Source organism: Phoca vitulina, unplaced genomic scaffold (assembly GCF_004348235.1).
Source record: "Phoca vitulina isolate PV1807 unplaced genomic scaffold, GSC_HSeal_1.0 scaffold53, whole genome shotgun sequence".
NCBI classification, from domain to species: domain Eukaryota; kingdom Metazoa; phylum Chordata; class Mammalia; order Carnivora; family Phocidae; genus Phoca; species Phoca vitulina.
Genome location: NW_022589756.1, coordinates 7,839,623 through 7,855,307, shown reverse-complemented (window position 1 = coordinate 7,855,307; position 15,685 = coordinate 7,839,623). Strand labels below are relative to the sequence as shown.

General features: G+C 51.0%; 1 protein-coding gene across 1 annotated transcript in view; it reads left to right on the top strand.

The window, feature by feature from the left end:
- The window catches only part of SCARA5 (scavenger receptor class A member 5), a 120,315-nt gene extending 105,128 nt beyond the window's left edge, over positions 1–15,187 (top strand). The window contains exons 8-9 of the mRNA XM_032389111.1: positions 3,942–4,136; positions 13,095–15,187. Coding sequence (XP_032245002.1) covers positions 3,942–4,136; positions 13,095–13,231 — 332 coding nt within the window. The 3' untranslated portion in view covers positions 13,232–15,187. The remainder of the gene's footprint in view (positions 1–3,941; positions 4,137–13,094) is intronic.
- Positions 15,188–15,685: the final 498 nt, after the last annotated feature.

Genomic DNA, 15,685 nt, shown 5'->3' with positions numbered 1-15,685 from the left:
ACACCCTGAACTCTGCCTGGCCTGCTCTGGGACCCACAACATTCTCCTGTCACTTCTCTCTTCTACTTACTACCCCACACTGAGGCTTCTGTTGGAGGCTGGCCTGGTGTGGCCCATGGCCACCGTGACAGGCTGCTGACAGAGGCGAGGCAGCTCTGTGAGAAATCAGGGCTGACATCTCAGCTTCGGCCAATGCACCCAGGGCAAGCCCCCAGCCAGGGGCCAGGCCTCGTTTGCTGCTGCTGGCTCCAGGTTAGCTTGTCATTACTGCTCCCTGGGGAGTTTCTCTGTCTCAGACCTGGTCTCTGCCTTCTAGCTTCTCTCCATGTTTTCCTTCTTCAGGATTCCTGTGTTCTCTTGCTCATCCTCAGCCTTGACAGCCTGGTATGAGCTTGTGTTTGCAGCAAATCCGTATGGGAAGAATGGTCAGGGATGAAGGATGTGTAGAAAATGCCATTCAACATTTCAAGAAGCCTTTCAGAGTCATCCATCTGTGATCTTTCAGCGCCTTGAGTGGTTTTCTGGTGACTTCTTTGGTTCCCCAGTGCAGAATATTCTGGGGTTTCCCCAGCCCAGGCAGCACATAACGGACATGTGGCCAATTCTAACTCCTCTCCTTTCTCATGTGGTACAGATGTGGGGTTTATCAATCCTACCATCCCCTCCAGGGCCCTGTGAAGGTCACAGTCATTGGAAGGGGGGAATCCCCTAGCCCACTTGGCAAAAAAAAGAAGAAAAATACGGTCTGAGAGTGCAGTACTTACTGGGCACGGAGCTTGATCGGATTTGCTATTTTCTCTGGCAATTCACATAAGGGTCTTTTCTGCATCATGTCATGCACGTGTCACCACGTCACAGTACAGTGATTTCACCACCACCCTACATGCCCCAGGTGGTTTCTGGCTGCAAAAAGAAAAACAAAAAGAGACAACTTTGACCTCTTCCCCCTCTTCCCTGGCCTTGGAATCACTGAACACTGGGGCTGGAAAAAACCTTACAGATCATCTACTCCCATCACTTCCAAATGCCTGTCCACATACACGTAGTACCTTGAAATCATGGGGAGCACTTGTAAAAATTACAGATCCCTGACTCCCACCACCAAGACTCTGATCCAGTAGGTCCAAGTGGGCCCAGGAATCTGCATTTTACAGGCATTCCTAATGATTTTGATGTGTGACCAGATTTAAGACCCAACGACCACTCCAATATCTTGTCAAGTGAGGAAGTTCTGGTCTCTGAGGGATGAAGATCGCTACCCCACTTCTGGGTGGTGAAAGGACCTTAGAGGACACATGAGGGGACCCGAGCTCCCACTCCTCCCCTGACGCTAACAGTGTGTATGGCCCGACACTGACTTCCCAGCCAGACCCTGGCTTTGAGATGATCTTAAGGGTTGTTTCAGCTGCTGCAGTGTTCTTTGAGTCACCAAAACATCCCCTTGGAGAAATAAGGCAGTGCTTTGTACTGCAAAGGAATGAATCTTCATTCATCTGCACAGCACATTTACTGTTCATTTCCTAGAACCGGGCTCTGTGCTAAATAGAGTTTATAGATGAATGTGATAGAGTTTCAGCCATGAGAGAAGGAGGAGCAGCCTAGGATTTGCTGAGGGTCTACAGTGTGCCAGGCACCATGCTCGGAGCCTTATACACATGATTTCATTTTTTAAAGATTTTTTAAAAAGATTTTATTTATTTATTTGAGAGAGAGAGAGAGAGAGAGCATGAGAGAGGGGAGGGTCAGAGGGAGAAGCAGACTCCCTGCCGAGCAGGGAGCCCGATGCGGGACTTGATCCTGGGATTCCAGGATCATGACCTGAGCTGAAGGCAGTCGCTTAATGACTGAGCCACCCAGGCACCCTAAAGATTTTATTTATGTATTTATTTTAAGAGAGAGAGAGGGGAGGTGGGTGGGGGGATGGGGTAACTGGGTGATGGGCATTAAGGAAGGCACGTGATGTAATGAGCACTGGGTGTTATATGCAACTGATGAATCAGTGAACTCTACCTCTGGAGCTCATAATACACTCTGTGTTAATTAATTGAATTTAAATAAAATAAAACTTAAAAAAAAATAGAGCATGAGCGGGAGGAGGAGCAGAGGGAGAGGGACAAGCAAACTTTGTGCTGAGCACAGAGCCCTAGGTGGGGCTCAATCCCATGACCCTGAGATCACGACCTGAGCCAAAATCAAGAGTCCGCTGCTCAACCGACTGAGCCACCCAGGCGCCCCCACATGATTTCATTTGGTCTGCACAATAGCCCTACATGTTACCCCCATGTCACAGTTGGGGACATCCCCTTAGAGAAGCTGTGAGTCTTTCATAAGATCATCCAGGTAGAAAGAAGAGTTTTCTATGTGCCAGGTACTGTTCTAAGCTCTTCATGGATTGCCACATCTCACTGATTCTGTGACACACAACTTCACATCTCTGAAATCTGGAAGCATCTCGCAATTGACATAATTTGCCACTATCACTGGCAGAACTTTTTCCTTCTTAGTAGCACATATGATAGTGATGTGCCTTACAAAAAGTGGCATCTTAGATTTAATGTGCTACTGTCTCCCACTTACGGTGAGTGGGAGAGACAGAATTCACACCCAGGCCTGTCTGGCTTCACACTTTCATGCTCACAGCCCAGTGGGAAAGTAGGCACGAATGCTGGAACTCAGGGCTGAGACATTTCATGGGGACCTCCCCAGCTACTGTGTTGCACAGCAAGGCCACCTGCTAGGAGAGTCTGGATCCTCCCTTGGTTTTCTCCGTTCCCCCTCCTCCCTGGCAGGCATGACTGCTGGTCACCAGGTCCCAAAAGGTGGAGAAAAATCCCGCAATCACACTCCTTTGGGATTTACCCAAATGAGTTAAAAACTGATGTCCACACAAAAACCTGCACAGGAGGGTTTATAGCACCTTTATGCATAATTGCCAAAACTTGGAGGCACATGTCCTGCAGGAGGTGAATGGATAAATAAAGTGGGGCACATCTGGACAATGGAATATTCTTCAGTGCTCTAAAGAAATGAGCTATCAGGCCACAAAAGACATGGAGGAACCTTAAATGCATATTACTAGGTGAAAGAAGCCAATCTGGAAAGGCTGCATACTGTATGATTCTAACTGTATGACATTCTGGGAAAGGCAGGACTGTGGAGACAATGAAAAGATCAGTGGTCAGCAGGGGCTGGGAAGTGGGGAGGGAGGAGCAGGAAGAGCACAGAGGATTTTTAGGGCAATAAAACTACTCTGTAGGATACTATAATGGTGGATACATGTCATTAGACATTTGTCCAAACCCACTGAATGTACACCAAGAAGGAATCCTAAGGTAAACGGTGGACTCGGTGATAATGACGTGTCAGTGTAGGTTCATTCCGCTGTGGGCTCTTAACAGTGGGGGAGGCTGGGCTTGTGTAGGGGCAAAGGGGCTACGGGAAATTTTTCTGTGAACTTAAAACGGTTCTGAAAAAATGAAGTCTATCTTTTTTTTAAGCTGTTATTTATTTATTTGTTTGTTTGTGTATTTATTTATTTATTTGAGAGAGAGCTTGCACACCAGCCAGAGCAGGGAGAGGGGCAGAAGGGGAGGGAAGGGGAGAGGGAAAGAATCTCAAGCAGACTCCGCGCTGATCACATAGCCCCATGCAGGGCTCCATCTCACCACCCCTGAGATCATGACCTGAGCCGAAACCAAGAGTTGGACACTTAACCGACTGAGCCACTCAGGTGCCCCCCAAAATGAAGTTTATTAAAAGAAAAAAAAAGGTAGAGAGAAGCAGACTGATCAAGGGCAGGGGTGAGACCCCAGGGTTTCTGCAGGTCATGGTCTGGGTCCCCTCTGCCCCATGCGGGGGTGGGGTAGGGGGCAGGTCCCCCGCGAGGGGTGGGGGTGCGGGCGTGCCCAGAGCTCAGCGGTGCCCCGGGCTGCTCCCAGCAGGTGGCGTGGACGCCGTGATGATCCGGCTGGTGAACGGCTCTGGGCCGCACGAAGGTCGCGTGGAGGTGTACCACGAGCGGCGCTGGGGCACCGTGTGTGACGACGGCTGGGACAAGAAGGACGGCGACGTGGTGTGCCGCATGCTGGGCTTCCGCGGCGTGGAGGAGGTGTACCGGACAGCACGGTTTGGGCAAGGTAAGCCCTCTGGGGGAGAGGGTCCAGGAATGCTCGTCGGGTCTCCTCCCCAGAGCATGAGTCCCGCCAAGGGTCAGCTGACCTCTGCCCCCCACGCTTCCTGCAACGGGAGGCTTGCTGCCCCCCACGCAAGCTGGCATGTCTTCACACAGTTCTGGTTATTAGAACATTCTTCCTTTCCTTGGATTGACCTCCTTTTATTTCTGGTCTCCTGTCGGATTCCCCTGTGGGCTCTGGTTCTCAGCCCTGCGTCTCCCTCCCACTTAGCTCTGTTGCAGTTTGGTGATGGAGCACAGAGAGGGCCAAATGCTTATGTAGCGCCCATTGTATGCCAGGTTCGGTCCTAACATGTTACAGATAGTCACTCATTTAACCCTTACAACACTAGGAAGTAGGTACAGCTATCATCGCCACTTTCCAAATGAGGAAACCGAGGCAAAGAGAGGTTGAATGACCTGCCCCCGGCCACACAGCTAGCAAATGGCAGGTGGCTTAGGAGACCAGGCTCTCATCCATTCTGCAGGCTGTCCCTGACCCTCTCTGAGGCTTTTCTTCTTCAGGTGATTATCTCCAGTAACTCCATCTTGTCCTCATGTGACAGGATTTTGAAAGCCTTCACCATTTTGGTTGCTTTCCTTTCAACATGCTCAAGTGCGCCTCCCTTCCTGCAGATGGCACAAGGCGCTATGGGGGAGGGGTGCAGACCTTCTCTGGGCAGATGCCCAGCTCCAGGCCCCATCCATGGTACTGTGTCTGTCCCTCAGGCTAGCGCTCTGCATTAGTCTGCTCGGCCGCTGTAACAAATAGCACAGACGTGCGGAGCTGAAGCAACAGAATTTTGTTTTCTCACAGTTCTGGAGGCTGGAGGGTCCACAATCAAGGTGTCAGCGGGTTTCGTTTCTCCCGAGGCCTCTGTCCTTGGCTCGTGCATGGCTGTCTTCTCCGTATGTCTTTACAAGGTCTTCCCTCTGTGTGTCCTAATCTCTTCTTATAAGGACACAGTCATCTTGGATTAGGGCCCTCCCCGATGGCCTCATTTTACCTTAATTACCTCTTTTAAGGGGCCTGTCTCCAAATAGTGACATTTCGAGGTGCCAGGGCTTAGGACTTCAACATAGTAATTTGAGGGAACACAATTCAGCACAGAGCACTCTCTATACCGTGCCATGCTTGCTGTGACCACCACCCAAGCGACACACAAAATGGGATCACTTGTTACACACCTACGGACAGGTGCTAAACATTCACGGCACCACACACACTTTCACACTCAAATACAAAATTCACGGTCACACATGCTTTTTCCTCCATCAGACCTTGAACTTGAAGACACCTGCGTTGACTCACAACTACAACAACAGTCCCACATGCACCACGCAGGACTCCCCACACCCCTAGGAGAGTGTGCTGACCCGTGGCTGTGTGATCTTGTTGCTTCTTCCCTGTGGGTCTTGGCGTCCCCGTCTGTAACTTAAAAGGGCTTGCAGACTCTGTGATGTGCCTTCCAGCTTGAGTCCCCTGGGATTTGGAATGCTCCTGTCACAGGACCCAAGTCCTGACAGGTGTGGGGAGGGATTTGGACCGATCCACTCACACTCAGTTGCCAGGTCCCCCTTGTGACCTGCACAGGAAGAGACAGCCCAGCTGTGAGCGCTCCTTGTGTCATGGAGTGGAGCCAGGCATGGTCGCTGTCCTGCCCGACACCCTGGCTGCCAGAACCACGGGGCTGGAAGGCTAAAGGGACTCAGGGCGTGGGGGGGGGGGGGGGGGGGGGGGCGGGCGCATCCGCTCCAGAGAGAGAAACGGAGCCACTTCACATCCAGGCTGGCTGTGGCACCCTCCACTGCTCAGTCACCCTTCGCCTCATCTCCACCAGGGGCTGGGGCAACTCTGATTCAGAATCTCAGCCCTTAGACCCCCAGGCACTGTTATAGACTGTGTCTCCCCCGAATTCATATATTGCAATCCTAACCCCCAACATGACGCGATGAGGAGGGGGAATCTCTGGGAGGCGATCAGGTCATGACATGATGGGACCCGCGCTCTTATAAAAGGGACCCCGGAGAGTTCCCTCGTCCTCTTTCCCTGAGGATACACAGAGAAGGATGCAGTCTCCCACCCAGAAGAGAGCCCTCCTCAGAGCCCAGCCATGCTGGCACCCTGATCTCGGACTCCCAGCCTCCAGAGCTGTGAGACATAAAGGTCTGTTGTTTGCAAGCCACTCAGTCAATGGTACTTTGTTACAGTCAGCTGAGCAGGAGGAGACGATCCCAGGGGCTGAAGGTGACTGGTGAAATCTGTTTTGACCACCGGCAGAGAGCAGCTGCCTGGCCCCGCCCGCCCGTCCTGACCCCGCCCGCCCGTCCTGGCCCCACCCCCGCCCGTCCTGGCCGCCCCCCGCCCGTCCTGGCCCCGCCCGCCCATCCTGGCCCCGCCCTCCCGTCCTGCCCACCCGTCCTGCCCCCTCCCCAGTCCGTCCTGGCCCCGCCCGTCCTGACCTTTCCAGCGAAGGCCAAGGCCAGGGTGCGGGGGGAGTTCAGAGAGTACAGCCCCTCCGAGGGCAGCCCACCCGGAGAGAGCGCTTTCCTCCCACCTAAAGCTTCGGGCCGGATTTCAGCCTGTTTTCTTCAAGGAAAAACGCCATTTCTGTCTGCATGAGGAACAGGGACTGTATGAACAGTCCTTGCTTTTCCATTCTTGCCTTCAGGGAGGACTCCTTCCTAGGGAGTGGAAGTAAAACCTGTGGGGACGAAAAATATCAGAAACTCCTTTAGAGAAGCCGAAACAAGTTGTTTGAATGTCACGGGCAGTGTTAGTCCCAAACTGAGACTCCATGGCCTCTTTCATTCCGCCTTGATTTTTGTAGCATGTGACAAGTGGGGAAGTTCTGAAATCGCCACTTCTTTTTTTCAAAGATTTGTTTATTTATTGGGGGGGAGGGGCAGAGGGAGAGAGAGAGAGAGAGAGAAAAAAATCTCAAGCAGATTCCCCTCTGAGCAAGGAGCCCGACGCAGGGCTCGATCGCACAGCCCTGAGATCAGGACCTGAGCCGAAACCAAGTGTCGGCTGCTCACCCGACTGAGCCACCCAGGTGCCCCTGAAATCATCACTTTAAACCAGTCAGTGCAAAACCGGACTCCCTTCCCCGTACATATCACATCTGCACTGTCATTTCCCCGTCTCTGTCCCCATCTAGTATCTTACGTGATATTCGAGACCTCGACAGGTAGGCCGGCCAGGTGTGATGAAGGGGCTCACAGCAGGTAAGAGAAGGGGCTGGCCCAGCCGAGGCTCTTCTGAGCCCTTGTTCCGAAGCCAGGCTGCTCTGCCTGCTTCCTCAGCAGCTTCTAGGCACCTCCCATCGCTGGGCACTAGGCTCGGTGCTGGGACACGCGGTTGAGTAACCCTTGCCTCCAGCCTCAACAGCTTCGGTGTAGAGGGAAAGGCAGGCGTGTTTACTGATTCTTATGCTGTGGTGGCTATGGGGGCGGAGCGGGGGTGGGGGGTGATGCCGTGGTGGCTATGGGGGCGGGGCGGGGGGGGAATGCTGTGGTGGCTATGGGGGCGGGGGGGGAGGGGATGCGGCCTCTCGGGGCAGCGGTAGGGCGTGCCTCAGATGGGGACACCCCTCTGACCACAGCCCTCTTCCCCACTAGGGCCCCAACTCCTGATCCCAGTCTGCCGGTTCCCAGGCTCAGTCTCCCAAGCCCTGGCCCCTCCCTCCATGGCTTGGCCTCTCTCTGTGCCCTCTGGATGTGCTTCCTGCCCTGCCCGTCAGGACTGCCGGCCCGTCCCCCATCCCGCTCTCTCCCTCTCCCCATCCCTTCATCTGGCCAGTCCCTGGGTCCCACAGATTTCACCAGTGTCTACTCTCTGGTGTCCCTTGATTCTGTCCCTTCCTCTTTGTCCTCACTGCTCTTGCCCTAGGAGCCTAAGCAGGGTAGAGCGGTGGTTAGGAGCTCAGGCTGTGGGTCCAACCCAAGTTAGAATCTCAAATCTGCCACTTCCAGCTGGTGGCCTGGCACAGCAGATTTTATCACCTCCTCTAGCTTGAGCCCTCCCACTTTTGAAGGATGGTGGCATTTGCTAAATGAGATCACGTGTGTCAAGCAGTAAGCACAGTGCAGGCCCTGGTGTGCTCACGCCTCTGCTCTACGTTGGGTGGAGGTCGGGTGCCAGTGAACGTGGGTGCAGGGGTGGCTGTGACCCTCCGTGAGCTTCTTCCTCACCTCCAGCCTGGCTCCTGTCACCTCCCTCCTCATGGCTGCCAGAGTTCTTTCTGAAACGAGATCCCTCCTACTCTGCCTCCCACCTCTCTCTCACCCTCCAGCCACATGCGGACACTTGTGTTCTCTGAGCTCCCATGGCTATTTCACGTTTCCGTATCTTCCCACGTTCGGTCTGGAACGCCTTCCCCTCCTTCTTCATCTAGCTAATTCCTAGTCAGCTTTTAAAGTCAGCTCAATCATCAGCTCCTGAGGGGAGCTTTGCTGGTGACTTCCATCCCCACCCCATTCCCAGCTCCCCTGGCATCGTGTCTCTAACATGGCACCTCTCACGTTCTCCTGAGCTCTGATGCGAGTGTGAACATCTTGAGGGCTTTACCTTCCCAGCTCCAAAACCCAGGGCTGTGCCTAGGACTTCATAGGTACCGGCTAAATGTGAGAGGGAGGGAGGAAGGGGGGTGGGGGGGGACAGGGGAGGAAGGCAAGAAGGAAGGAACTTCTGTGCTCGCTAACCTGAGTCCTCCCTAGTAGAATACAAGAAACTTCCAATTCCTGGTAGTTCTCTTAGGGGTCTGGCACCATAAAAGTTTCCCTGGACAGGGCTCAATCATCAAAGTATCCATTTCTCTGGGGGAAAAAAGGCAAAGAAATCGCCAAATGGGAGAGACTTAAAGGTGTTTTTCTTTTTTTAATTTTTTTTAGAAGAATTTATTTATTTGACAGAGAGAGAGATAGCGAGAGCAGGAACACAAGGGGGAATGGGAGAGGGAGAAGCAGGCTTCTTGCCGAGCAGGGAGCCGGGATGTGGGGCTCCATCCCAGGACCCTGGGATCATGACCTGAGCCGAAGGCAGACGCTTAATGACTGAGCCAGCCAGGTGCCCCTTAAAGGTGTTTTTCAATTTTAAATGGGTCCAAGAGCTGTTGGAGAGGGAGGAAATGCAGTTGGAGCAGATGGCTGGTGATGGGTGGAAGGAGGTCTAGGAAGAGGGGGGGAAGGAGCCCAGCTGGGAGGCAGCCTTGGATCTGCAGGGAAGATCTTTCTAGGAGACAGACAGACAAAAGGAGGTGAGGATGGGTACAAATGCAGATAGATTTGTAGGTGAGAGTGCGAGGGATGGAATTGGGAGTGTTTACTTCTAATCATATTATTAAGACCAGTTTTTGCCTTTCTCCTCTACGATAAGATCCAAATATGGGGAGATGGCTTTGTGCACGTGTCAGCAAACATGAAAGGGCCAGGTAGTAAATATTTTAGGCTTTGTGGGCCAATGGTTTCTCTCACTACTCAACTCTGCTCGTGTAGCACGAAAGCAACCATAGACAAAACATAGTCAACCAGTGGGGCTGTGTTCCAATAAAATTTTATTTACAAAAGCACAGTGGGCTGACCTGGCCCACGGTTTGCCACCCCTGGCCTGGTGTTCATGCTGTGCACTGTGTCCCTGTAAGGCGCAAGTCCCGGACTGCCTGCACGTCAGAGGCCTGGGACATAGTCTCTTGCCCTTAGTCGTTATGGGGCAAGTCACTTAATCTTTCTGAGTTTTCCCATCTCTTAAATATCTGTTTGATAAGCTGTCCTGATTACCTCTGTGTGAGGCTCTGAGGGGAGCCTGGAGGATTCAGTGTAACTTATTCCTTCTATTAATATTACTCCAAATAAACATGTAGAAGCTCAAACGTTAGCTCCATGAGGCAGAGGTTTTTCTTGTTGTTCCATCATTTTTTTGTTCGTTGATGTAGTCCAAACACCCAGGATAGCGCTGAGCATGGAATAGGCCCTCAAATATATGTTAATGAATGAATGAACGAATGAATGAATGAGGAGGATAAAATAAAATCTCCACTTACTCATTCCCAACAATATGACCTTCAAGCAGCCCCTGGTGTCTGAGTGTCAGAAGACCTGGCCTCTGGTCCCCATTTTGCCCCCTCAAGATAAAATGTCACCCTATTGCTTCCTTTTTCGGATCTAAACAGTGGGGAGCAGAGCACCCTACCCTGCGTTGTCCCAGGGCTTTGTTAGGGAGCTTGCAGAGATAGCTGTGCGGAAGTACAGACCTCATCGAGAGAAGGGCTCCTCAGACCTGAATGTGCATAAGAATCATGGAGATCTTCTTCAAAATGCAAATTCTGATTCAAGTCTGGGCGGACGCAGGCTTCCGTATTTCTAACGAGCTCCTGGGTCATGCCGACACTCCTGGTTTTGGGGCCTCACTTTGAGTCCTCAGATGTCAGTTCTAAAGCTAAAGTGATGATTGGTGCATAGAGTGGGATTTCCAGGCTCTCTGACATGGCGAGCAGTGGGGCTGGTTCACAGGTTAACTGGCCGCCCAGCGATGCCCCATGATGCTCTAAGACTGTAGCTATCCAGCGCTGCTGATTTAATGACCCAATTCTTATTTTATTAGCTCTTACATGACTGCAAAATAGCCAGAACTTCCTGGCAAAAACACCCACCAGAGTTTGGAGTTTCGTGAGCCTATATATGCATTTGAGCTGGTTACCTTGGGCCTGTTCTGTATTTGTCAGTTTCCTTTATTGGCTTCTTTATTTGTTTTGGGTGTGACTAATCCCACAGAGCTCTTGGGCCTGCAGGCTTTTCCTGGGTAATTTGTAAACTGATGTGTTTTCCAGGAGACATTTAATCTGCAAATTATTGCTCGGCCTCAAAGGGCTTATTGTGTAAGATGCACAGGGTCTCCGGGCCAGGGAAGAGGCTCTTGTGAAGAAGCAAAGGCCAAGACAGCGGAAGGAGGCCTCTCCTCCTCCCAGCTCTGTCCCCACGTTCACTGCTCGGCCATCCCATGACAACAGAGGCTGAAAATCCCTGTGTAACGAAAATACGTCTAGACCACATAGCTCATGCGGTAGACTTTGTGGGCAGCAGAAAGGGTTCAATGTTTCCTGGACGCTCTTTGTAAAGAGAATTCTCCCATGCGGTTCAAGAGTGAGTGGCGGTTTGAAGGTTTTTAGAGTTGTCCCGACAATTCCTCTTGAAGGAGTGGTCTGGACGCTGAGAGATGGGACGAGGAGGAGACAGGGCTAGGGTCAGGGCGTGGTGCCAATCCCTGAGCTACCTTTTTTATAGGGTTTTAGTAGATTTTGAAGTCCTTTAAAAATCAGGAACAATTTATTGCCTCATCTGACTTGCCAGGTTGACACAGCTAGTTTATGACCTTTAACCCCATGCTTTTTGGGGCCAGCTCATAGACCTAACAAGCTAGGGTCCTGGAATAACCAACAATCCTGGTTTATCCAGAAGGCACCTGGTTTTAGTACCAAAATTCTCACATCCTAGGAATCCCCTCCCAGTTTTAAAACTGAAATGGTCCCCCGGATGGGGCTGGGAGTTGAATCAAGGCCTGTCCTACTTATTGTAAATCCCTACTTCTTCTGCTCCATTGGTGCTTCTCAAACTGCAGCACATAATCTCTTGGTTAAAATGTAGATTCTGGGTCAGTAGTCCTAGGTGGGACCCGAAGTTCTGCATTTCTAATAAGCTCTGGGTAATGCTGATGCTGCTGGTCCAGGACCACACTTGGAGTAACCAGGCTCTAAGCCACTGCTTCTGTGGGTGTCCTAAAGCTCAGTCACATTTCCAGAGGGCTCCCAAATGGGCTCCCATCATCTGGGGCCTGGCATGGCCGTGAGCACAGAGAACATTGCAGAACCATGAGTGATAGTCCTGCCAGTTGATCAGTGGGGGCTCCAGGTGACTTGTGGTGTGGCCCACTCCCCTCTCCACTGGCCCCTCTGACCCCAGACAGGCCCTCTCTATTACCTCCTGGAGCCTCACCCAGCTGCCCTAGTCCTCTGACATTCATTGAAGAACTTCAATGCCAAGTTTCCATCTCCCAATTTTCTTTCCATTCCTGGGAAAGCCAATGAAAGCGAGTTATCAGACCAGCAGGCGTGTCCCCTTAAGATATGGGTAAACAGGACTAGCTGCAGGAGAAACTCCAATAGATTGTCTTAGGGACCTTATACTTTGGGAACTGATCTAATTACTTCTGATTAGGGATGCTTCTGCCTGTCATTAAATATGTGTTTGGCCATAATGTTAAATTCGGGGGTCCCCTGCCATTCTAGCACCACTATTTTGGGCTCGTAGGATGGAACCATCTGCTTTAAATTTCAAAAGATCAGAGGTAATGTTGGCACTGACCTACTTGGTTATGGGGCACTGGATCTGTCCCATCCAGGGTCTATCGGACATTGTCCCTCAGATCAGCCCATGCTTGAGTACTCAGCAACAAAGGCTGCCAGAGATTATATCTCAAAAGCCATGAGGTGTCGCATATAAAGCATGGGCTTGTGCCAACTTGATCCTGAGTTCACACCCTGCCACTTAAGAGCTGAGCAACCTTGCACTGATTGCGTCCTGAGCCTCAGCCCTCCATCTATAAAATGGGTGTAGTAATGTCTATCTCACAGCCCCATGATGAGGATGGAGGAAGATCACACACGTGAGACGTCTGACGTGTAGGAGATACCAATATATACTGCCGTCACCACAGTTATTGTTATCCTGGCCTCAAGAACCTGAGCCTAGAAAATGAGCATTTGGGCTTGGTGGGCGGTGGAGGGGGCAGGCGGGAACCACTAGATTTGAGAATTGCCAGCAGAGTCCAGGACAGCCTGGTCAAGAACTGACATGGCAACGCTCTGTTTGTCTTCTGTCCTGCTCTCCTGCATGTCTGCTAAGGAACCGTGTTGACTTGTCCCCACAGGCACAGGGAGGATTTGGATGGATGATGTCGCCTGCAAGGGTACAGAAGATTCCATCTTCCGCTGCAGCTTCTCCAAATGGGGGGTGACAAACTGCGGGCACGCTGAGGATGCTGGGGTGACGTGCAACAGACACTGAAAGTGGGCATGCTCCAGGGTCCGGGGCCCTGCTGCCGAGCCTCCTTCCTGCATTCCTGGGGTGCGGGCATCGCCTCTGCCCTGCCCAGCCCGGCATCCCCCGGCCCACATATCCCTGTCCCAGGACCATGGTGGCCTGTCGTCATTCTCCTCTTGGGCATCAGCTCCAAAGTACAACTCTGGGATCTACTGGATCATCATTTTGGCCAGCCTTCCAAGCACCATGCATCAGGACTTGATACCCATGCTCGCCTTCGGTCTGTCGGTTAAATGCTGAGAGTCTGCTGGAGAGAAATGCAGCGGGTGGAGTTGGGAGGGAGGCCTGACGGGTCATTTACTCTTCAGAGAATTCCCTTAGTTAGGCCAAGAGTTTTGACATTTTCCTTCCCAGCAAGAGACTATACCAAATGATTTCGTTCTTCCCTCTTTACTCTGCCTCCGTACACCATTCCTTAGTCCAGGGAAGTGACATAGAGAATGGGCCCCCTGTAGGAGTGAGAGGGAAATGCACAGCCCCTGCAAGAGACAGCCTGGCTTTGGAGAAGGGCAGTGAAACTGACATCCATAGAGTGACTACCCTATGTACTACATAGTATCTTGGGTGCTAAATTCATTTATCCACTTTGCAGCATTCCCCCAAGGCTTGTTAGCTGGGGTACGACCTTACCTTTAGGTAGCACTCAGCTGACCTGTTCACCTGGCACTGAGAATGACAGTAACCATTGTTTCTACCTGAATCCTAGCGTGTCTTTACTAGGCTTGAGCAGGGAGCTCGGGTGCAAGGCATGTGGGACTATAGGGTTCCATACTCCAAACCTACAGGGTATAAGATCAGACACGGACTGGCTTCCAGGCCAACCACCCACCTAGGAGGAAAGCCGATTTGAAGGGTGACATGGGGGCTGTCTGGGTTAAGCTGAGACCAACACTCAGTCATCTGGCAGTCAGGGTTAAGGCCAAGTTACTTGTGTCTTGGAGCTGTTTGGAGATGATGATATTGAACTTTCCAGGACTCTTTGGGTGTGCTCCTGTGATCAGAACATGTGTCCTGATGGATCCTGTAGGGAAATGAGGATTCCCTATAATGTCTGGCAGAAGAAGGAACCATGGGGCTCTGCCAGTCCTTGGTCTGCACCCCTCTCCTAGTGACAGGGAGATCATATTCTGCTTTTGACACGAGGAGGAGGTCAAACCAGGCCATATACGTCGTGTTCTAGGACTAGGGAAGCTGCATGGTAGTAAGTGAGCACAGACTCACCTCCCTTGGGGAGTCATAGACTGAGTCAGGCCTTGGATACACAAATACCTGTCACATGGGGTGAGCATCAGCTTGGCTGGGGAAGTGACACCTGGGACCATCCAGGTATAGGACCAGCAGAGTTCCTGGCTGACAACTAAACCAATATGTGCTATTGGTGGTTTTTTGCTTACAATATGCTTATTATCCATTAACGTCCTAATGATCAGAGACTCTCCTGATCAATTGCTATGTTTACATTACACGCATGTACTCATGCATCTTTTTCCAGAACCAGTATATTATGCATATATAAACATAGCACTCTTTACTACATAGCTCAGAGCATTGCAAAGTTTACATTAAAAAAAGAAAATACCGAAGGTGGAAAGATGTCACATTGTACGAAACAAATTCCAAGTCAGTTCTGGCAAAAAATCCAGTTATCCCATTGATGAAGACCCACATAACTTTCTTACTTGGTCTTTTCATTTGGGGAAACACAAGTCTTGTTTTACATCAAATAAAAATCACAATGATAAGTGTTTGAACCTTAATCAAAAAGTCTACTAGTTTACATATTTACTTAGGAGGACATGGAAATAACCATGGACCTGGATTTCAGGGACTAAAGGAAATTAGGCCTGGCCTAAAATACATCAGACCTTTTATAAGAAAGAATTTCAATAAAGCTAAGAACATGTCACTAACAAGTTTTACATCACATTCTTTCTCCTGAAATTCTGGCAAGCATGGGAAGGACTGGTAAAAACGGGATGGTCTGATTATTTCTCACCGGGGATTGGTAGAATGGGCAGCTTATGAGAAGCTGCCTTCCAGGGCGCCTGGGTGGCTCAGTCGGTTAAGCGTCTGACTCTTGGTTTCAGCTCAGGTCATGATCTCAGGGTTGTAGGATCGAGCCTCCTGTCAGGCTCGGCTCTGAGTGTGGAGCCTGCTTGGGATTCTCTCTCTCTCCCTCTCCCTCTGTCCCTTTCCCCCACTCACTCACTGTTGTTCTCTTAAAAAAGAGAGAGAGAGAGAAGCTGTCTTCATACTTCTAGAGGACAATAAACACAGTCTAGGCCAAGACCATGGTGGAACATGACGTCTCAAACCTTAGTAGGTAACCTAAGGAAAGGGTCCCAGGCAACAGAAAAATCAAGGCCCAGCTTATAAGAGAATTGCATTTTTATTTGATCAAGGAAAGAACACCTATCT